The sequence below is a fragment of the Hyaena hyaena genome, unplaced genomic scaffold, assembly GCF_003009895.1.
Source record: "Hyaena hyaena isolate Hyena2069 unplaced genomic scaffold, ASM300989v1 scaffold_652, whole genome shotgun sequence".
Lineage (NCBI taxonomy): Eukaryota > Metazoa > Chordata > Mammalia > Carnivora > Hyaenidae > Hyaena > Hyaena hyaena.
This window is the reverse complement of record NW_024081284.1, coordinates 1,090,319-1,113,444: the sequence shown is the minus strand read 5'-3', so window position 1 is coordinate 1,113,444 and position 23,126 is coordinate 1,090,319. Positions and strand designations below refer to the sequence as shown.

The 23,126-nt window shown below is 42.0% G+C and overlaps 1 protein-coding gene and 1 pseudogene across 2 annotated transcripts in view; both read left to right on the top strand.

Moving 5' to 3' along the window:
- Positions 1-306: 306 nt before the first annotated feature.
- LOC120219832 lies at positions 307-710 on the top strand (annotated as a pseudogene).
- Positions 711-6,946: 6,236 nt separating this feature from the next.
- LOC120219835 (cytidine monophosphate-N-acetylneuraminic acid hydroxylase) overlaps positions 6,947-23,126 on the top strand; it is a 72,413-nt gene continuing 56,233 nt past the window's right edge. For both annotated transcript variants that reach the window (XM_039216715.1, XM_039216714.1), the window contains exons 1-3: positions 6,947-7,019; positions 7,221-7,424; positions 10,583-10,674. In XM_039216715.1, the coding sequence (XP_039072646.1) occupies positions 7,012-7,019; positions 7,221-7,424; positions 10,583-10,674 (304 nt within the window). In that variant the 5' untranslated portion in view covers positions 6,947-7,011. The remainder of the gene's footprint in view (positions 7,020-7,220; positions 7,425-10,582; positions 10,675-23,126) is intronic.

Here is a 23,126-nt window from a genome sequence, read left to right as displayed (position 1 = left end):
AAAAAAAATTAGTTGGAGTCTGCCTAATATTACCATCAGACCTCAACATCAAGGGTAAAGATTCTGATTTCTGAATTATTAGTTGGCCTACCACATTAAAGCAGATTAGCAAATAAGAAGTAACATACTAACCTGACTTTACATCAAGATATTCTACAGCTTATGGAAAAATATTTTTTAACATGTAACCGGTGGAGACAAATCATGTGATGATGGCTTTCAGAGGAGACTATCTGAAGCTGTACCTGAATTTACAGCTGACAAACACCAGAGCTCAGAAAGCCACACATGGACATTTATCATGAGGGAAAAAGAGGTCCATCTTGGCAGATGACCTAAAGCAGTTCCTGTGTAAAACAAATTACTAGTGTCAAAGGGCTCCATACTACTGTTGGGACAGATAGAGACGGAGCGCTGTTGTTAAAGTGGCCTGTGACAGTGCTCTAGAACATGCTTTTGAACCTGGTTTCTTAACTACTTTTGCCCTTACAAACAGATGAAGAGAGAAAACTTGGACTTTCAAAAAAAAACCAAAAAAACTATCATCTGTTACTAGAACACCTACAAAGTGGTTCAATACAATCGTTTACCTTTGGGGGTGAGTTTCACAGCCAGCAGCAATACCAATCAATAGAGGACTAATTATCAGACTAGAAAAGAAACTTGTTCCATTGTTTGAGGAATTGAGACAAATTGTGGAAGTTTCTTAATCTGGAAGTAGCTGTGATGTACATCTTATTTTCATCATAACAGATACAGCATCAATCCAGCAATCTTGAGACACAGCAATACTTGTATCCATGTACTCAAGAAAGGGCCCCTTTTTCTACTTTACATGAAAGAAAGAGCCTATAGATATAGTTTATGGACTTATTGTTATCCTTTCTTGTGCACGGTATTTTTGTATTTAGTGAGATCTAGTGATGGCACAGAAATGGTTCAGCACATCACAGTCCCTGTGTGTGCTTGGTCTAGGCACCAAATACGTATGGGATTCTATTCAGTGGGTCAGAATCAAAATGGTACTTTGAACCACTTGAGCCACTAAGTCCTCCCTGTTACATAATATGCCCAGGCCTGCAGAATGAAGCAGACCCTTTCTATTGTGAATAATAATAAGAACTTATTTTTTTTTATGTTTTATTTCTTTGCTTTGAGTGTGAGGAAGATAAAATGGCTTAGTAAAAGTAGTAAAATCAGCACAATCACTAACCTTTATGTGTGTACGTTATGTTGCAGTACAGATGAATATTGCTAATTGATTTGATTCTTATCAGAGAGTGCTACTCTTTAATGAAAATGAAAATGCTAGCTAATGGTTTTGTTCTCCACTCCACTTTTTATAAGCCATCAGTGTTTCAATGTTTGTGTCTTCTTTATGAAATTTAGAAGTGATTCATTATTGAATTCTATTTCCAATATTGGTATGTATGGAAACATGGTAGTACAGCCATGTTTTCATATATGAGTATAAATAAAACAATATATTTAAAGTAAAAATAATGTAATAGGCAGAAAATTACACCGTGCTTAAAGACTGATTCTTATTTTTAAACTGTTAGTCCCTTAAGGCCCCATTTGTCAAGTGCGTATTCACATATCTACTTGAATAAATTATTGCTTTATTTTAACCACCTTTTATTATTTTTTTAAATTTTATTTATTTATCTTGAGAGAGAGTGTGTGTGAGTGGGGCAGGGCAACAAAAGAGGAGAGAATCCCAAGCAGGCTCTGTGCTGTCAGCACAGAGCCCAACGTGGAGCTCAATCTAACATATTGTTAGATCACGACTTGAGCCAAAATTAAGAGTCAAATGCTTAACAGACTGAGCCACTCAGGCACCCTATCTTTTATTATTTTTTGAAGGAAGTTAGCTTTAGTGGTTTTCCCTATGTGCATTTTTCTTTTTGTCCTAAATATGCTATTGGATGTGTGTGTGGGTGTGAGAGAGAGACAGAGAGAGAGAGAGAGACAGAGATGAATTTTCAAAATTCACCATGACTTGAAGTGCAATGACAGATCTAGATGTTCATTTACCATGTGGTGTGACTCTTCCTAAAGGATCTGTGCTTTATTCCCTTATACCAGCTTGAAACCTGCTGTTTTAGGTCTTTGAATCACTGTGTCTTGATCATTTTTACATGGTATGCCACAGACTTACTCATGGAACAATAGAGCACCTTCATTTCTGGACAACTACTGTAATGATGTTCTTAGGAAAAATGGAAGGTGCTTGGGGGTAATAATTGCCAGTCCATAATCATATCATGGACTTCAAATACTATAGCTGTTAGTTGATATATTTGCTATATAATCAAGTGTATAACTTTGTATGGGTGTTTTCAGCTCTTTTTCTTCCACTAGCAACTAGAATAACACTTGACCTTTTGGTTGGCTAGAATAAGTGGCTGGTTGCCCACCCTTCTCACTGCAGTGTGATCGACTAAACAGTCTTCCGTTAAAAGCTGAAATGTAAATTGAAATCATATGAAAAATCACTTCTGGTTATAAACTTCCAATATTTTGATCTTCCATCCATGCTTTTGTCATATGTGGAGTAAAAAGTGCCTTACATTGTAAAAATGGTACAGTACTTATGTTCCCAAGTAGCATCATCATCTTCTGGGTAGAAATTACATTGTGGTATGAATATGCAGCAAAATGGACCTCAGCAGTGTATTTACTGCTCATCTTGTAAGTCCTTAACTGTAGTTTTAACAAGCATGACATTGCTGAGTACATGACATGTACATCATTTCAAAAAATACTGCCACGACTATCTTTTATGCATATTTTAGCTTGAAATTTTGAAGCATCTTTTTTTTCTTTCCTTTCCCCCTCTTCTTTTTTTGCTTTGTTTTCATTATTGATATTAAACAGTGTTATCTTTGCAAGCATATGTCAAAGGTTATTGTGGAGCATTTATTGCCTTACTGGAATTATTAGTAAGAAATGTTCTTTAAATGGGAAACTTCTTGCACTGTTGGTGGGAAGGCAAACTGGAGAATAGTATGGAGGATTCTCAAAAGGCGAAAAATAGAATTACCCTACAATCCAGCAATTGCACTGCTAGGTATTTGCCTCAAGGATACAGAAATACAGATTCAAAAGGGTACACGCTCTCCAATGCTTATAGCAGCACTATCAACAATAGCCAAACTATGGAGAGAACCCAAATGTCCATTGACTGATGAATGAATAAAGAATATATACATACGTATACATACATATATATATATACATAGACACACATTTATATATATACACACACACACACACATACACATGTGTACATATATGTGTATGTGTGTGTGTGTGTATGTATGTATATGCACACATACACACACTGGAATATCACTCAGCAATGAAAAAGAATGAAATCTTCCCATCTGCAACAACATGGTTGGAGCTAGAATGTATAATGCTAAGGGAAATAGGTCAATCAGAGAAAGACGAATATGGAGATCTCCTGTTGAATCAGAATCGATGTGCTTGAACAGATGTTTGAATCTAAAATATCTCAAAAAAAAGTATTCTAGAATGCTGTTGCTTTTTTGCAAAACACTAAAGGTTAGACCAAGCCTGGCAGTTTTGCTCTAACAGACAATTAGGTTAATTTATAGATAAGGAATGCATTATGGGTTGAAATCAAATATTCTTGTCGTGTATGTTTTGTTCCTGGTTTATTGGCTTTATTTTCAAAATTGAAGGTTGTAGTACTAGTTTCCTTTTACTGGTATTCTTGCATATACTATTCATTCAAGAAATGAATTATGACTTTCAAAAAATAGTCTATTATGTCTATATAAATATTGCTACCCCTACTTTCTTTTCTTTTTCATTTTCATGGAAAAGCTTTTTTCCAGGCTTTTATACTTTCAGTCTGTGTGTCTTAATCTGAAATGAACCTTTTGTAGGCAGCATATATATGGGGTTTTTGTTTGTGTTAGAGAGAGAGAGAGAGAGAGAGAGTGTGTGGGTGTGTGTGCGCGTGCGCGCGCGCGTAGGGGAGAGGAGCAGAGGGAGAGAGAGAGAATCTTATAGCAACGATGCAGAGCTTGATCCCACAATCCTGGGATCATGACCTGAGTGGAAACCAAGAGTTGGAGGCTCAGCTGACTGAGCCACCCAAGAGCCCCAAGATGGGTCTTGTTTTTTCATCCGTTCAGCCATGCTCTGTATTTTGATTGGAGCATTTAGTCCACTTACATTTAATTATTGATAGGTATGTATTTATCACCATTCTGTTCATTGTTTTTTGGTTGGTTTGTAGTTCTTCTGTATTCCTTCTTCTCTTGCTTTCTTCCCTTGTGATTTGATGACTTTTTTTACTGTTATACTTGGATTCCTCTCTTATTACTTTTTGTGTGTCTATTTTTAGGTTTTTGGTTTGTGGTTACCGTGAGGTTTGTATATGGTAACCTGTATATATAGCTGTCTACTTTTAGTTTCTTATATTTGCTTTTTTTTTTTTTTTTATGTTGAGGTTCTCACTGTGTTTACCCATTCCCTTCCCAGATTTTGTAAGCACATTAATGGTCATTAGTTTGATTTCTTCATTGGCTAGATTGCCTATCTCTTGTTTAGTTCTTTCTCAGAGGTTTTGTCTTACTCTTTTGTTTGGAGCATAATCGTCTGTCTCCTAATTTTGCCTAACTCTCTCTGTTGGTTTCTATGGATTAGATAGTTCAGCTATGCCTCCCACTCTTGCAAGAATGGCTTTAAGGAGGAGATGTCCTGTGGGACCCACGTGTGCAGTGTCCTCTGACACCAGAGACCAGTGCTTTAGTGACGTCCCTGTGTGGGTTACTTGCACACCCCTGTTGTTAGAGGGTGGTGACTTGTCTGGGTGTACCTGTGGCTGACCGTGAACCTGGCTGAGACTGCAGCACATGTGCTGGTGGGAAGGGCTGGTTTCCAGCCCAGCTGGCTGTCCTAGCCCAAGGAGGATTGCTGTGGCCGTGCTGCTGCTGCTGCTGGTGGTGTCCTGTTGGCATGAGGTCTGCCAAGGTGCAGGGCTGTGGGGTCCTTTCAGCCTGATGTCAACAGTCTAGAGGGAGGATTCCAGAACGGGACCCACGGTCTCATTCACAGCATGGCAGAATGAGAGCAAAAATTGCTGCTGCCAGTGTGTCTCGGTCCCCAGGGAGAGGGCCAGCTGTCTCTTGCCTCTCCAGCGGGTACTCCAAGGTTACTAAGTGGGTGTCCCTCACCTGTGGTGCATGCACTTTTAAATCCGATGTGAGCCCTTTTAGAATGTTCCTTTCCCTACGGTTTCATCATTGTCCTGGATGTATTGCCTGTGAGTGTTTAAAGCTAGCGTTTAGGGGGGCTCATTTCTCCTGTGCTGGACCAACATGGTGCCAATCCAGAGCCCGAGTCTCTTACTCCCCAGGGAAAGTCCCATACCTGAGACAGACCAGATCTCCGCCTCTTCTGCCCCATTTCAGTACAGGTGGATGCTCTGTCCTTCCAGTCCCTAGGGCCCCTTCCAAGGGAAGCAGTCCATATATAGTTGTGGATTTGTTGAGTCCCTGGGAGGAGGTGAGCTCTGATGTCCCTCTGCTGTTGGTCCCAACCCTCGACCATCACATGTTTTCTTTTGCCTTGTATTCCACCATGACTTCTCACAGAATGGATGGACACAGATGTAGGTAGCTCAGCCTGCTTTACATGGTGCGTGGAAAGCCTTACAACCTGACACAGGACTTTGGCTAAGCGAGTCATTCAATCAAGTAAAACAGGATAGTTAGCGAGATTTTCTTTTTATACCTGTAGGCTAATTATTCCAGGGATTGTGGCAGTCTTGGCTGGGCTCGGCATCAGATATTGGTACTCAGAAGAGCAAAGTTGAAAGAAATTCATGCGGCATGGAATGGATTCCACCCTATCAAATACATTTAAGAAATATTTTGGGAAATATTGGAATCTGTTGTGAACAGAAGTACTAGCCATTTGGGACAAAAGTGATGGCAGGCACCATCTTGGAAAAAGTGGATTGTACCGGGTTATACTCAATTACAGAACGATGCCATGTCAGTTCAAACTTGGAAGTAGCTTTCCTGTTACTCTCTATCTTGGTGCGATTTTTAAAATTATTTTTATTTCCCGCTTTAAGAAATTTGCAGGACTTCTAAAATGAAAGTGAAAACGCCACAAATGTACTTGAGCTGAATCCATTCTAAGTCAACACATGGAGAGAATTTCGACCACGTTGGCTTTGGAACAGGATGTAAAATTAAGCAACACGCACCCAGATCTCAAACCATGCAAATATCTGCAGTACATGTAAAAAGATAGGTTGAAACGTCTCTTGGCAAAACTTGTATTCCATTATGCTTCAGAGTTGCATCAGAAAGACCGTTGTTTAGAAATTGGGGTCGGAAAAGTGTAACTTCTGTAGTTTCCTTAAAAAAGTACGCAAGATCAACTGTTTCCTTTGCTACTGGAGTGCTTGTTGTTGTTGTTTGTTATATATAAATCACTCTAATGGAGTTTCCATGGGAAAGTTAATTCATGAAGTAGCTAGTGGGTAAAGATACACCTCGTGGCAGGCAGTCCACTAAGCGATGGGGGGAGAGAGTGGAAAAGCATCTGTGTGTAAGCAAACCAGGCACCGTGCCAAGTAAGAGGTTCTAATGTTCCCCAGAAAGGTAGGGGACATTCAGATGTGCCAGGCTTGTCCTGGCGGTGGCTTTGGAGGCTTGACCCCGGCTGGGGTAGAACGACTGCATTATAGTTGAACCTGGAGATTGGTGAACCAGACTAACGGTGAAAGTTACACCGTGTTGTGAGCAAAAGGGTCAGATCTCAATGCAGAAGGTGGACAGGATAGGGTGGGTTCCTGGAGCCCAATAGGATTCTGCCTCTGAGCCCAAACGGCAGAGGAAGTGGTGTAACCGAATCTGTGTGCATATACATCCTCTGTCTCATATCTCGGAAATGAGCCACAGAAGCTAGCAGCTCACCTACCATCCTTTCAGGATTCCCAGGGAGAGGCAGCTGCAGACGATGGGCAGGCAAGTGACAGGGGCACTGATTCTGGAGAAAGCAGAGACCAGAGCATGCATTTCAAGGGGGGGCAGCCAAGCCTGGGGCTGAGAGGGCGGGGCTTAAGCATATTGCAGTAAAAAGAGGCTTTGAGCTGCCAGTTCTAAAGGATTCTCTCCTAACTCCTAACATAACTAACCTTTCCTCCCCAAATGTCTGCCTTTTCACAGCATCGAGCAGACAACGGAAGTCTTGTTGTGTCTGTCACCAGCAGAGGTTGCTAATCTGAAGGAAGGAATCAATTTCTTTCGGAATAAGAAAACGGGCAAGGATTACATCCTGTACAAGAGTAAGAGTCGCGTGAGAGCGTGCAAAAACATGTGCAAGCATCAAGGAGGCCTGTTCATAAAAGACATCGAGGATTTAGACGGAAGGTACCGAGGGTTCTTTGTGTTCTCACTGGTGACCCCATCAGGGTCAGGCTGTGGCAGGCAGGGCTGTACTCATTTAGAACTTCTGAACAAGCCCATCGACAGATTCCTTCCCCGAGCACATTCATAATTTGTACGTGCGCTCATTTAGGGCATCTCTCTGATCTCGACATTTTATGACCTTTACTCAGTTTTCCTGTCTCTCAGGAGAACATCAGGATTCCTCATGGGCCTGATAAAAGCTCCCACTGTGTGTGTGAGTGAGTGTGTGGGGGTGCGCGTGCCTGCTTGCATAGCCCCTGCCCTGGAAGTGTGTGTGTGATCGGTGGGTTTTTCCAGCTCCTGCTTACGAGCAGATAGAAATCCACCCCCTCCCCAGCCTCATTGCAATTAAACAGAAAGGACAGTGTCCCCACCGTCTCTGCCCGGACTGTGGCTCTGCTGGTGCCCCCGGCCCCTTGATTAAACCTTCACCTTACACTCGCACCTCCCAGGCACAGGAGCAATGCCAGAAGAGGGTGGTTTTGTTTTGCTCCCAGCGACTGCCAAAGAGATAACAGCTGTGCCTGGCGGAGCCAGGCAGGGGGAGGGGTGGGGGCGACTTGTTTTTGGCCAGCTTCTTGGCACCAGTGCCTGAGAAATTGGCCCCACGTTCAAGCTCTGCTTCAGCCTAACCTGACCTGAACGATGCTAGTCATTCCCATATTGGGCTTTCTGCTCCCGCTGTGTTCTCAGTCCCATTTATCAGGTCATGTGTGACCAGGATGATCCCAGGGAGCCGGGTGGCTGTTCAGAAGCTCCCTGCTCACTGTGCAGAGACCATCACTAGGGGCTAGGACATTCTCACACTCGCCTATGCATTTCCTGTGAATGGTTAGTTTCAGGCCCCAGTCTACACACTATTAGACTTTTTTACATATTAAAAAACCCCCACTGTTGAACCTATTGCTTGCTGGGCTCCTCCGATGAAGTTGCTAGGTTGGGAAAACTAAAATACAGGATTCCCTCTTAAATTTGCATTTCAGATAAACAGTGAGTACATTTTTAGTACAAATGTGTCCAAGTACTGCACGGAACATACTTTCACGGTCAGCTGTGCCCTGGAAAACCTCTTGATAATTTGCTGACAGCCCAGTCTTGATTCTATTCCCTTTTCCCACTGGACTCGGTCGGGAGGACCTGACGCAGGGCCGCCTGGTGGCAGTTCCCGGGGACGTCCCGTCCCAAGGCGTGGGGACACTCTGCTCGTCTTCTCTTCGGGTCTCTGCGGCTCCCCGTTCCCACCGCACCCCCCTAACCAGCCCTTGGAGGACGAGTCACAGCTTAGTGATTCTCTCCCGGAGCTCGGTTCAGAGGCCCCGGCTCTTAGCAGCTCCGCGACCCGGACAGATGTCCCAGCCTGTCGGGGCCTCCGTTCTCCCCTCCCAGTTCCGCCCCTGACACGGCTCCTGCACACGGGGATCCCGGGTCCCTCACCTTCCATCCTACGTGCAGCTCACCAACCATTTCTTGGCTGAAACCGAATTCCCAGAGCCGGTTCTACGCCGCCCTCCCCCCCCCCCCCCCCCCCCCCCACATCTGGCCACCCTGTTCTGCAGCCTCTCCTGCAGCCGTTCGCCAGAAGAATCTCTTCCTTCCAGGATCCGGTCAAGAACTATGACCTACCTCTTCTCCCCTCCCCCTGCCCCCAGCCATTTTCCTTCCTCACTCACAACCCAGGACCGCAGCCCCTTCAAGCTGTGGCTCTCGGTTCTCAAGTGCAACCGTTTTTCACAGGGCCTCTTGGGTGCGAAGCTGTCATTCTGTCCTGCCTGTCTACTTCCGCCTCAGGATTTATGGTCCCACTTCGTTTGTGGAGCATTCACGTTCCCACTGCCGTTCCTTCTATAGTCCAGCGTGGCGAAGAGCTGATTTGGGCTGTTTTCTCTGAATTTTCACAATTGTTGGCTACTCGCTGATGAGAAAAGAATATTTTAAAATTGTAGATATAAAGAAGCTTAAAAAAAATCAGCAGAGTTCCATTATATGTTAAAACACATTTTTAGGGGCTCCTGGGTGGGCTCAGTTAGTTAAGCGTCCAACTTCATCTCAGGTCATGATCTCACAGTTCATGAGTTCAAGCCCTGTGTCTGACAGTGTGCTGACAGCTCAGAGCCTGGAGCCTGCTTTGGATTCTCCCTCTCTCTCTGCCCACCCCGCTCAGCTTGCACTCTGTCTCTCTCAAAAATAAGTAAACATTTAAAAACTGTTAAAAAATAATAAAACACATTTTTAGTTCACACCCTCTCATGTTTCTGGTTTGAGACATATTTGGTTTTGTTTCTAAATTCTTTAAACTATTCAAGGAAAAGACTTCGCTATAAACACTAGCAAAATAAACACGAAAAAAGCGGAATTGTTTATGTCTCAGCCCCCACCCACTTTTCAACGCTCCAGTAAGAAATGGAAAGAGAAAATCAGTACACATCCTGTTTTGTTACAGCCTGATTCTCATTCAGGACTACGGCTACCAGAGTGAGCAAACAAAAGTACAGAAATTTTAGTTAAATTTGGATTACAGATCAACAACAGATTTTCAGCGTATCTCAAACTGTGTGAGATGTACGTATTTTAAAAAAATATTCACTATTTATCTGTAGTTCATATTAATTGGGGCATTATTCTATCTGGCAACCAGGCCCTGAAATTCTGAGCTATAAGGAAATCCTTCGTCTTTGAAACATGAATACTTCAGCTGAAGTTAGGTCTGGTACACTGTGCCAAAGGTCAAGAGTCGTAGATCAGAAACGTATATTATATAGTACTCCATCCTTTCCTTGTGTTGGCTCCCATCGGCTCTTCTCTAACAAGCCATCCCTGAAGACCACTGTATTCTCTTGGCTCTGTTGATCCGTCATTTTAGTGTCATTGTAGGACCTGGAAGTTAATGTCACTATTCATTTACTTATTATTTTTTGAGCTTCATTTTTTAAATCACCTACTGATGATGATTATATATTCCCTTGGGTACTGACTATTCATCTATTAATAGTTTCCCTCTCATATAGTTGGTGCTCAAGCCGCTCATTTAATTTCATTGCAAAATAATGCACATAAGCTTAGTGAGATTAATTCTATTTTCACCATCTCACAAACCTCAGTGCAGTGTTTTCTCCACACAGGTCTGTCAGGTGCACAAAGCACAACTGGAAGTTGGATGTGAGCACCATGAAGTACGTGAACCCCCCAGACAGCTTCTGCCAAGACGAACTAGGTAAGTGCCATTGGGGTTGAGAAATACACTCTGCCGTGATTGATCCTGGTGTCCTTTTTTCAGCCTGTTTCTCTAATCTCACGAGGAGCCTTGGCAAGATGGGTGAGATAGAGCCAAGTCCGACGAGAGGACATGTACATGATTGAGGCGGTGGCTGCGACAAGCCTGTGGCCAGCCAGGGGCAGGGGTGGGGGGCTATGACAGCTCCTTTGGATGCTGTGCTTGTGAAGTTACGCAAGATACATGTTCGTGTACATGAGCCTCTGAACGATTATGATGAAGCCTCACCTTTTTGGCTGGGAAATAAAGTACTTCAAAGCCCACAGCTCTTTCTGGCATCGATAGGAGGCTGCGATGTATGTCTGATTGCCAGTAGGCTGGCCCCACTTCTACTTTCTGCTTCCTCCTCCTCCAGAACGGCTTGTCTAAGTATGAGTCAACAAGGGCTTGGGCATACTCAGAAGTGTGTTTCTGTTCTAACTGATGATCGTTGGGTTTTAACTGTAGAAAAGCTACATGTTAACACACTGTTTCAGAATGAGTGCTGCAGGAATGACGGGTAGATGTGACCGGATGGGGGATCACAGAGTGCTTCGGGCGAGAGGGCACCTGTGTGGGGACTTCTCAGGGGCTTCACGTCTGCCGGTGGCCCTCTCTCTCCTGGGTCTTCAGTTTTCTCCTTGCCTGTTAGCCCCGTGTGCACATGCTCTGTCTCTGTCTCTGTCTTTCTCTCTCTCACACACACTCGCGCTCTCACACACACACACACACACACACACAGTCTGGCACCTGTTAGCCCCCCACTGTATGTGCATGTTTACACAGGCCCTTTCTAGACCTTCATCTCCTGCTGAAATTATGCCCCCATTCCTCTGAACCCTAAAACAGGGAGCCCCCCCCAAAGCTCGGGTCCGCACTTGCTGTCTGCCCCTCCCCTCCCCACCACTGCACGGACATGGCTCCTATCTAGGTCACCAGCACTTTCCATGTTGTTCAATTCAGCAGTCACTGTCCATTGTCACGGCATCCAAACTCCGCGGCATATGGCGCAGTGGTACTCTCTCTCCCTATTGTACGCACTTTCCCTTGTATCTGGGGGGCAGTGCTTGCTGCATTAATTTCCTGTTTGCTACCGTAACAAATTCCCTGGAAAGTGGTGGCTTCAAACACCACATGTGCTGCCTTACAGCTCTGTGGGTCACAGGTGAGGTGCAGGTCTCAGCCGCTAAAATATAGTGTCAGCAGAGCCGTGTCCCATTTCTGGAAGCTCTGGGGAGGGGTCTGTGTCCTTACCCTGTCTAGGTTCTAGAGGCCCTCTTTGTCGGTCGTCAGAGCCTTGAGTCTCTGTGGCCATATTTCTGCACTCACATCTCCTGACTTTTCTGTCTCCTGCTTATAGATTTTAGGACCCATGGGAGATACAGGGTGCACCCAGATAATTCAGGGTATTCTCCCTATTTTAAGGTCAGCCGATTAGCAACCTTAATTTTATCGGCAACCTTAATTTCCTTTTGTCATGTAAAACATAATTTATCCATAGTTCCTGGGCGTTAGGAAGTGGACCTCTCTGGGCGCCATAGTGCTGCCCAGGCCCAGGTTGTTGGCTCCCACCTAGAATCCTCAGTTCTACAACCTTCCAAGTCTCATACGCTGTGCTGTCCTTTAAGGAGGTTGAGGAGGCGGAAGAGGCTTCTAAGGGGGTCTCTGAGGAAACCACCCAGAAAGGGAGCATTTTGAAGAAATACTGGAGGAGCCAGTAATATCTCCCAAGAAAACCAGAAATCAAATACAGAAGAAAGCACCATGTCAAACCAAGAAATAAAAAATAGAATTCTGTTGCTGAAAAAAGTGATTGCTGAAGAGGGGATGGCACGCATTTACCTTGCATGCCTATTCCTGAACCCAGACACCTGTCACCACTATAAAATGCCTTCAAGGCTTAAACAAAATCAAAGACAAAACCCTGTCCTGATTTTTATTCCGACCACACTAACTACTTCCGTCAGGCCCGTCTGCTGGCCTCCTCCCCGGCCAGACTTTTGAATGTTGGGACCCAGGGACCTGCAGCTCCCTGTCTGTAAGCTTCCCCTCAGCGGTCCCATCTAAGCCCGAACTCTAGACGCCGTCTATACTCAGAGGAATCCAGAAGCGTTACCTGCAGCTCTGACCTCCCCCCTGAGCTGCCCGCCTTGCCCATCCGTGTCTCCACACGGACCGTGGGCGGCGTCCCACACGCACAGCCGGGACAGAACGCTCAGGCTCCGCAGGGCCTCACACCTGCGCCCCGCACAGCCTTCCCCCTCGGTAGACCGCGCCACGCCCACCCAGTTGAACAAAACCTGGAAGTCCCTCTTCCCTTTCCTCTTTCCTTAAACTCCCACATCCGGACCATTAATCCTGTCGCTTCTGTGCCAGAACATCTCGGAACCCCTGTACCCCGCATCCCCTCTGAGTTCCAGCCTGTCCCCTTCTGCCGCGTGGGGGGCGGTCCCCCTTCCTTGCTCGCCTCCTGCTGTGCCTCCATTCTGCTTAGAGCACCCAGCCTGATCTCTTAAGTATCCAGATTGATTCACTTCGCTCCCCTGCTCAAACTCTCTAGGGAGCGTGCTCTCACGCTTAGGAGTGTGAATACCTTTGACCCGGCAATTCCACACCCAAGACTGCATCCTCAAATCTTAATCACTAATGTGTGAAAGCTATGGCTATAAGAATATTCATTTACAGTGTTTACCAAAAAAACTGGAAACAAACATTAGCAATAATTCTAGTATACCTAAAAGTGACACTAATGAAGAAACCAGAATAGTACTGATTATAAAGCAAAATAGGGGGTGCCTGGGTGGCTCAGTCAATTGAGTGCCTCATTCGATTTCAGCTCAGGTCATGATTCCAGAGTCACGGAATCAAGCCACGTGGCGTGGTGCCTGCTTAGGATTCTCTCTCTCTCTCTCTCTCTCTCTCTCTCTCTTTCTCTCTCTTCCCCTGCTCTTCCTCTGCCTTTCTCTCTCTCTCAGTTAAAACATATATATTTTTTAATTTTTAAAATAAAAAAATTAAAAATATTTTTATAAAAGAAAGTAAACGTTATCAACATTACATATAGTAGGACCCAATTATGAAGAAGAACCGTGTGTGTAAGCGCATGTGACAGTATGAAAGGGGCAGACTTACCCCCCATTACCTGTGGTGGGAGGTGAGCTGGCGGCTTCCCACACGTGTCTCCTGACTGGGGGCTTTGAGTATGCTGCATCTGTCTCCTTTTTAGGCTCAGATTACTGTGACCCTAACACATAGCATAGACTATCGGGGCCACTCTTGTTCATGTGTCTCAATGAGACTAACAGCAAATCACTTTTTTTTTTAAGAGCCAGACTTAGACGGCCTGGTTCCCCTGTGAGCAGAGGGGTCGCTGAGTGGGGTGCGTACTTTTTTCCATTCACTGCCAAGAATGCAGAATGCTGTTCTGGGCACAGGTACTAATTGCTTTGACAGTAAATTTTTCCTCCCACGCCCCTCAAACGGACGTCTGAACCCTTAGCCTGTGAGCTCCCCGCCCACGTGTGTTGACCTTGCCCAGAAGACCTGCAAAGCACACTGTTATCAGGAGTTGGTTACATGTGCTGTACAAATGCTGTGGCGTTAATTTGTCAGAAAACTGATAAAAGCTGGCACGGAAAAAAACTGCAAACGTGAAAGAACAATAGACCATTTCCCCTCGTGAGCATATAACCCACCAATCTAGAGCTGCTTTGGGTCTTCTGTCAAACCTTTAAGTCCTTTGGACAAGACCTGCGGAGAGACAGGATAGCAGAATGGTTAAGAGTGGAGGCAGCGGGGCCTGAGAGCCTGGGTTCAGATTCTGACACACAAACACAATTAGGGACTTTGAGTGTGTTCTCCATCTCTTTGTGCTTTAGTTTTCTCCCCCAGATGGAGATAACATTGGTGGTAGCTACTTCCCTGGGTTGTTGCAAGAATTTTCCAGGTGAACATCCCCTGATGCACAGTGCCTAATGATTTATCTGTACGCGTGTCTCGGGTAATTCCGCACATACCCTGCAGCCTGGGACCACAGGAGCTGGAAGGAGGGACTTCCTGGCAGCGAGAAGTTGGGTTCATTGGAAAACAGAGCGATGAATTGGGAATTGACGTGAGGGCTGCCGGCGGCGGCCTGGCGGCAGCAGGTAGTGGACAGCTAGAGGCCACAAGCCCCGGGGACCTCAGCCTTAGCTCAAAGTGAGGAGACCGTGAGAATGGGAAGTGTGTTTGACAGAGCCCACTCTTGGGTCCAGTGCTGCCAGGATGGCAGTGACTTCATACCACGTCCCAGGAAGATGTGCATCCCAGGAATGCTCAGTCCCATCCTGGGGGGAGGGGGGAATGGAGGTGACTTTGTAATTATTATTATTATATAACAAAACAGTGTGTGGTCACAATTAGAAAGATAGAATAGTCACCTGTGCTCACCTCACTTGAGACAACCTCTCTCTTGGTGTCTTTCCTTCCAGCCTTCACAGTGGCCGTGTCTCTCTCTCTCTCACTTCCCCCGTCCTGTCTGCTTCCTCCTCTTCCATTGTACTGAGATAAAACTCGGGTACCATAAAATTCACGCTTTTAAAGTGTGCAATCCAGTGGGTTTTAGTCATTTCACATGCGGTCCTATCACTACCATCTAATTCCAGAACATTCTCAGTACCCCATAAAGAAACTCTGTTAGCATTAGCAGCCACTTCTCATTCCCCTTTTCCCTCAGCCCCTGGGAACCACGGATCTCCTTTCTGTCTCTGGACTTTGCTCTTTGGATGTTTCATATACGTGGAGCAATACAGTGTCTGTATTGTGTCTGACTTCTTTCACCCAGCCTCACATTCTCCAAGTTTGTCCGTGTGTGCAAATCCCAGGGCTTCCTTTGTGTCATCCCTCTTGTGGCTGGATCACAGGCGCTGTATGGAGAGACCACGTTCTGTGTGTGCCTTCATCGTGGATGCATTTGGGTTGTTCCCACTCTGGGCTACGATGAGGGATGCTGCTGTGAACATTGCTTACAGATCTTTGTGTAGACACGTTTTTAGTTCTCTTGTCTGTTTGCTTAGGAATACGGTTGCAGGGTCATATGCTAACTCTGTGTTTACCTTTTTGAGAAAAGGCTGACCTGCTTTCAAAGCGTTGTACCATTCTGCATTCCCTCAGTGATACACGAGGGTTCCATTTCTCCCCACCCTCACCAGCGCTTGTCATGGTCCGTATTTCTTTATCGTAGCCATCCTGGTGGGGATGGAATGGTATTTCACTGTGATTTTGATTTGCATTGCCCCAAAAACCAGTGGTGTTCATTGGCCATTTTATATTTATATTATTTATATCTATCTTCTTTGGAGCAATCTATCCAGATCTGTTGCCCATTTGTAAATTGGGTTATTTGTCCTTTGATTATTAAGATATTAGGATGCTTTGTATATTAGAGGTATTAGTCGCTTATCAGATATATGATTTGCAATTATTTTTTTTGCCATTCTGTGGGTTGTCTTTTCACTTTCTTGCTGGTATCCTTTGAAACCATATATATATATATACACATATATATATATATATACACATACATACTATATGTATATACATACATATATACATACATACTAATATATATATATATATTAGTTATACTAATATTAGTTATAGTTGTTATAGTTTAGTTATAATATAGTTTAGTTTATATATATAATATAGTTTAGTTTATGTATATAAAATATATATATTAGTTATACTTGTTATAGTTTAGTTATAATATAGTTTAGTTATATATTATATGTAAAGTTATTATATATATATTTGTTTTGAGACAGAGAGAGAGTGAGCAGGGGAGAGGGACAGAGGGGGAGAGAGAGAAAGGGAGAGAGAGAAAGAGAGATAAAGAAAAAGAATCTTCATTCTCAGCATGGAACCCCGCTCCCACCCCGATGCAAGGCTTGATCTCACAGCCCTGGACCATGACCTGAGCCAAAATCAAGAGTCAGATGCTCAACTGAATGAGCCAGCTGGGCGTCCATGAAACGTAAAATTTTTAATTTTTTTAAAGTTTACTTATTTATTTTGAGAGAGACAGAGACACTGTGAACAGCAGAGGGGCAGAGAGAGAGGGAGAGAGAGAGAGAGAGAATCCCAAGTAGACCCCACACCATCAGCACAGAGCCTGATGCGGGGCTCAAACTCATGAAACTGTGGATCATGACCTGAGCCAAAACTGAGAGGTGGACACTTAACTGACTGAGCCATCCAGGTGCCCACAAAATTTTTAATTTTGATGAAGTCTAATTTATTTATTTTTCTTTGTAAGTTGTATCCTTTGTGTCTAAGAAAACATATGGCATAGAAAATCTAAATCTAATGTTCTACTATACCCTAATACACTGATGTACAAATAGACTAATAGACTAAGAAACCATTGCTCTATCCAAGGTCATGAAGATTTACACCTATATTTCATTCTAAGAGTTTTATAGTTTTTTTATCCTACATTTATCCCTTGATCCATTTTGAGTTAATTCTTGTATATTGTATGAGTTACAGATCCAACTTCATTCTTCTCCATGTGGATATCTGGCTGTTGCAACACTATTTGCTGAAGGACTATGCCTTCCCCCATTGAATTATTTTGGTATCCTTGTTGAAGATTAATTGATGATAAATGTAAAAGTTTATTTCTAGACTCTATCCTGTTGATCTCTATGTCTTTCCTTATGCCAGCTCCATATTGTTTTGATTACCATAGCTCTATAGTAAGTTTTTCAAATCAGAAAGTGTGAATTCTCAATTTTGTTTTATTTTTCAAGATTGTCTTGGCTCTTCTGGGTCCCTTGCCATATGAATTTTAGGACCAGCTTGCCAATTTATGGGGGGGAAGGCTGGGATTTTAATAGGAATTGCATTGAATCTATAGATAAATTTGGGGGCATATTGGCATCTTAACAATACAAGTCTTGTGATTGTGAATATAGGATGTCTTTCCATTTATTAAGTTGTCTTTAATTTCTCCAAACGATGCTTTCAGAGCATCTGTTTTGTACTTCTTTTGTTAAATTTCTTCCCAAGTATTTTATTATTTTTGATGCTGTTGGAATTGTTTTTTTAACTTTATTTTCAGATTGTTCATTTCTAGTGTAGAGAGATATATTTATCTTTTTATGTGACTTTGTATCCTGCAACCTTGCTGAACTCGCCTATTAGATCTAATATATTCTTAGTAGATTCATTAGGTTATTCTATATACAAGATCATGTCATCTTGAATAGAGGTAGTTTCATTCCCTTTCCAATCTAGATACCTTTTGTTTCATCTTGTTGCCCAGTTGACTTGGCTAGAGCCTCCAGGTAAAAGTGGCAAGAAGAGACGTACTTATCTTATTCCTGATCTTAGGGGAGAGCATTCCATCTTTCACTATTAAGTATGAAATTAACCATGGGGTTTTATTGGATGCCCTTTAGCAGGTTGAGGAAGTGCTCAGATTCAAGTTTTCTGGGTGTTTTTATTATGAAAAGGTGTTGGACGTTGTCATACGACTTTTCTACATCAGTTGGGAAGATCATATGGTTTCTCCCCTTTGTTCTATTAATGTAATGTATTATACTGATTGATTTTCAAATATTGAACTAGCCTTACATCTTTTGAATATTGAACCGGCCTAACATAAACCCCACTTGGTCATGGTGATAATTCTTTTTTATATTGCAAAATTATATTTGCTAATATATTTTTAAGGATTTTTAGGTCTATATTCAGAGGAATATTGGTCTGTGTGTGTGTGTGTGTGTGTGTAATATCTTTGGTTTTGGTTTCAGGGTAATATTTCTCTCATAGAATTAGTTGGGAAGTGTTCCCATCTCTTCTCTTTATTGGAAGAGTTTGTGAATTATTGGTGTTGATACTTAGACATTTGGCCAAATTCACCAATGAAGCCATCTGGGCCTGAGCTTATCTTTGTGGGAAGTTTTTTGGTTACTGACCCAATTTTGTTATTTGTTGAGTCTCCTTAGATATTCTATTTTTTCTTGAGCTGGTTTTGTTAATTTGTGTCTTTCTAGAAATTTCTCCATTTTATCTGGGTTATCTAATTTGTTCACATAAAATGTTCATAGTATTCCCTTTTTTTATTTCTGTAAGATCAGTCTCCCTTTTCATTCCTGGTTTTAGTAATTTGAATCTTCTTTCTTCTTTCTTGGTCAGTCTAGCTAAAGGTTTATAAGTGTTGTTAATTATTTCAAAGAACTAAGTTTTATTTTCACTGATCTTCTCTTGTTCTTCTATTTTCAATTTCACTTATTTTGGCTCTAATTTTTAAATTATTGCCTTCCTTATGCTTGCTTTGGGTTTAGTTTGTTCTTATTTTTCTAGTTTCTTGAGGTAGAAGTTTAGGTTTTTTTGAGATCTTTCTTGCTTTTTTTAAAATAGTTTGTTGTCAAGTTGGTTTCCATATAACACCCAGTGCTTATCCCAAGTGCCCTCCTCCATGCCCATCACACCCCTCCCCCTCTCCTCTACCCCCCTCAGCCCTCAATTTGTTCTCAGCATTCAAGAGTCTCTCATGGTTTGCCTCCCTCTGTCTCCCCAACTATTTTTCCCCTCCTTCTCCCGCTTCGTCTTCCATTAACTTCCTCCTAATCCACCTATATGTGCAAATATATGGTATTTGTCCTTCTCTGCCTGACTTATTTTGCGCAGCATAACACCCTCTAGTTTTTTACCATAGGTGTGGACAGGTATAAATTTCCTTTTATGCACTGTTTAGGCCACATTCCATAAATTTTGGCAGATTATGTTTTCATTTTTATTTGTCTCAAAGTATTTTCTTTTTTTTCCTTGTGGTTTCTTCCTTAAACCATTTATATTTATAAGTTTGTTGTTTGATTTCTACATATTTGTAAATTTCCCACCTTTCTTCCTTTATTGATATCTACTTTCATTTCATTGTAGTCGGAGAACATACTCTGTATGACTTTGATCCTTTTAAATTTATTGAAAGTTGTTTTATGGTCTAACATGTGGTCTATACTGGAGAATATTCCATGTGTAGTTGAGAAGAATGTGTATTATGTTGTAGTTGGGTGGGGTGTATTGCCTATGTCTGTTAGGTCTAATTGGTTTGTAGTGTTGTTCAGGTGTTCCATTTGTTGATCTATCTCATTGTCCTATCTTCCAGTCATCTTTTAAGGCATACTTTTATAAATACTTGTAACCATGATGAATATTGTGTATCATTCTTTTATTTATATTATGCCATTAGTTATCTTACGTCAGATTCTATACATCCATAATTTGGAAGTATGTTTACATTAGATATTAACTTAAATAAACTTATGTATCCATTTCTCCATTGTTGAAAGTTAGGCTGTTTATAGATTTACTTTTTGCCATTTAAATAAAACTGTAAGCACAAAGATAGACACATACATCAATAGAACAGAATAGAAAATCCAGAAACAAACCCACAACTATATGGTCAATTAATTTTTAACAAAACAGGAAAGGACTTTTTCCAATGGGAAAAAGATAGTCTTTTCAACAAGTGGTGTTGGGGAAAGTGGGCAACAACATGCAAAAGAATGAAACCGGACCGCTTTTGTACACCATCCATAAAAATATATTTAAAATGGATTAAAGACCTTAATGTGAGACCTGAAACCACAAAAATTCTTGAAGAGAACACAGACAGTAGCCTCTTTGACATCAGCTGTAGTAAAATTTTTCAAACAGAAATGTCTCCTGAAGCAGGAGAAACAAAAGCAAAAATAAACTATTGAGACTACATGAAAATATAAAGCTTCTGCACAGGAAAGGAAATAAACAACAAAACTAAAAGACAGCCTGTGGAATGGGAGATGGTATTTGCCAATGACATATCTGATAGAGGATTAGTATCAAAAATGTATGAATATAAATAGTAACTATATATATATAACTCAACACCCAAAAAACAAATAATCCAATTAAAAATGGGCAGAAGACATGATATGTCTCCAAAGAAGACATACAATGGTCAAGAGACACATGAAAAGATGCTCATTATCCCTTATCATCAGGGAAATGCAAATCACAACTACAGTGAGGTATCACCTCACACCTGTCAGAATGGCTAAAGTCAAACATACAAGAAGCAAGAGATGCTAGCAAGGATGTGGAGGAAAAAGAACTCTTGTGCACTACTGGTGGTAATGCAAACTGATGCAGCCTCCTTGGAGAACAGTGTGGAGGTTCCTCAAAAAGTTAGAAATAGAACTATTCTATGATCCAGCAATCCCACTACTGTGTATCTACCCAAAGAATACAGAAACACTGATTCAAAGGGATACATACACCCCAATGTTTATAGCAGCATTATTGACAACAGCCAAGATAAGGAAGCAGCCCAAGTGTCCATCAATTGATGAATGAAGAAGAATTGGAATATATATATACATACATGAATATTATTCAGCCATAAGGAGAATGAAATCTTTCCATTTACAACACCATGAATGCAGCTAGAGAGTATTATGCTAAGCAAAATCAGTCAGAGAAAGACAAATACCAAATGACTTTACTCATATGTGGAATTTAAGAAACAAACAAAAAAAATTAGCAAATGGGGAAGAAAGAAGAGAGAAAGAGAAATAAATCAAGAAACAGACTTAATTATAAAGAACCAACTGATGGTTGCCAGAGGGGAGGTGGCTGGGGGGATGGGTGAAATAGGTGATGGGAGTAAGGAGTGCAATTGTGATGAGCACTGGGTGATGTATGGGAGTGTTGAATCTCTATATTATATACCTGACACTAATAGAACACTGTGTGTTAACTAACTGGAGTTAAAATAAAAACTTGAAAAACACAAATAGAAAAAAATAAAAATAAATAAAATTATAATCTTTGTGCTTAAGAGTGCCTTCTTGTATTTAGAGTCATTTCCATAAGATAGTTGAATTACTGACTGGTTGAATATTTCCATGAATGAATAGAGTCATTACCATAAGATAGTTGAATATTCTGACTAATATTCACATATGTATATATACATATCTACCTGTGTCTAAGATCTCGTACACCTCAGCATAAAGATGGGCTTTACATAGCCTAATAGCCTAAATGAGAAAGGTAACACTACAAAAGTGACAGAAGAAATGTAGGAGAGTATATTTGTGCCCTAGTGGTTGGTGCCACTTTCTGACTCTTCAAACAGCACTTAAAAGTGTGACTTAAAGGGGAAAAAAAATTGGAGAATCTGATTTTATCCACATATTTCTGCTGAATGAAGGACACCATGGACAAAGTTAAAAGACCTGTGACAACTTGGGAGATTATTTTGCAATATTTATAACCGATAAGGGAATATTATCCCATGTTGAGGAGGAAATTGACTAAGACAAGATAGAAAACCCAATACAAAATGAAGACAGGACATGAACTAGCATTTTACAGAAGAAGAATTCCCAGTAAGGCTACTAAGCATATGAAGATATACACAAAGTCATTATCAGAAAACTGCAAAATAAAGCAATGAGGCGTTACTTTACATTTTTTGACTGATAAAAGGCTAAAACCAAGATGATGTCAAAGGTCAGAGACACAGAGATATGAAATCCATATGCTGGAGGGAGTGTGGCTGGTACAGTCATTTTGGAGAGTAATCTGACTCTGATTAGCACATGGAGTTTTCTGAATACACCGCCACCCATCAACCCCGTTCTTTATACTCCAAGGAAATTCCGTGTGAGTCTAGGGGGCAACCATCTGGAGAAGGAATTGCTAAAATGTGGAGGACCATGGAATACCAAACCGCAGTTAGAAGTGTGTACTAGTTGTACACATGGCAACGTGAATGAATCCTAAAGACATAGTGCTGAGTGAGAAGAATGAAACTAGATCAATCTCTCACACCATACACAAAAATAAACTCAAAATGGATAAAGGACCTGAATGTGAGATAGGAAACCATCAAAACCCTAGAGGAGAAAGCAGGAAACAACCTCCTTGACCTCAACCACAGCAATTTCTTACCTGACACATCCCCAAAGGCAAGGGAATCAAGAGCAAAAATGAACTATTGGGACCTCACCAAGATTAAAGCTTCTGCATGGCAAAGGAAACAATCCATAAAACTAACAGGCCACTGATGGAATGGGAAACGATAGTTGCAAATGACATATCAGATAAAGGGTTAATATCCAAAATCTATAAGGAACTCCTCAAACTCCACACCCAAAAACCAAACAATCCAGTGAAGAAATGGGCAGAAGATATGAACAGACACTTCTCCAAAGAGGACATCCAGATGGCCAACAGACACATGAAACGATGCTCAGCATCCCTCCTCATCAGGGAAATACAAATCAAAACCACACTGAGATACCACCTCACGCCAGTCAGAGTGGCTAAAATGAGCAAATCAGAGAACTCTAGATGCTGGCGAGGATGTGGAGAAA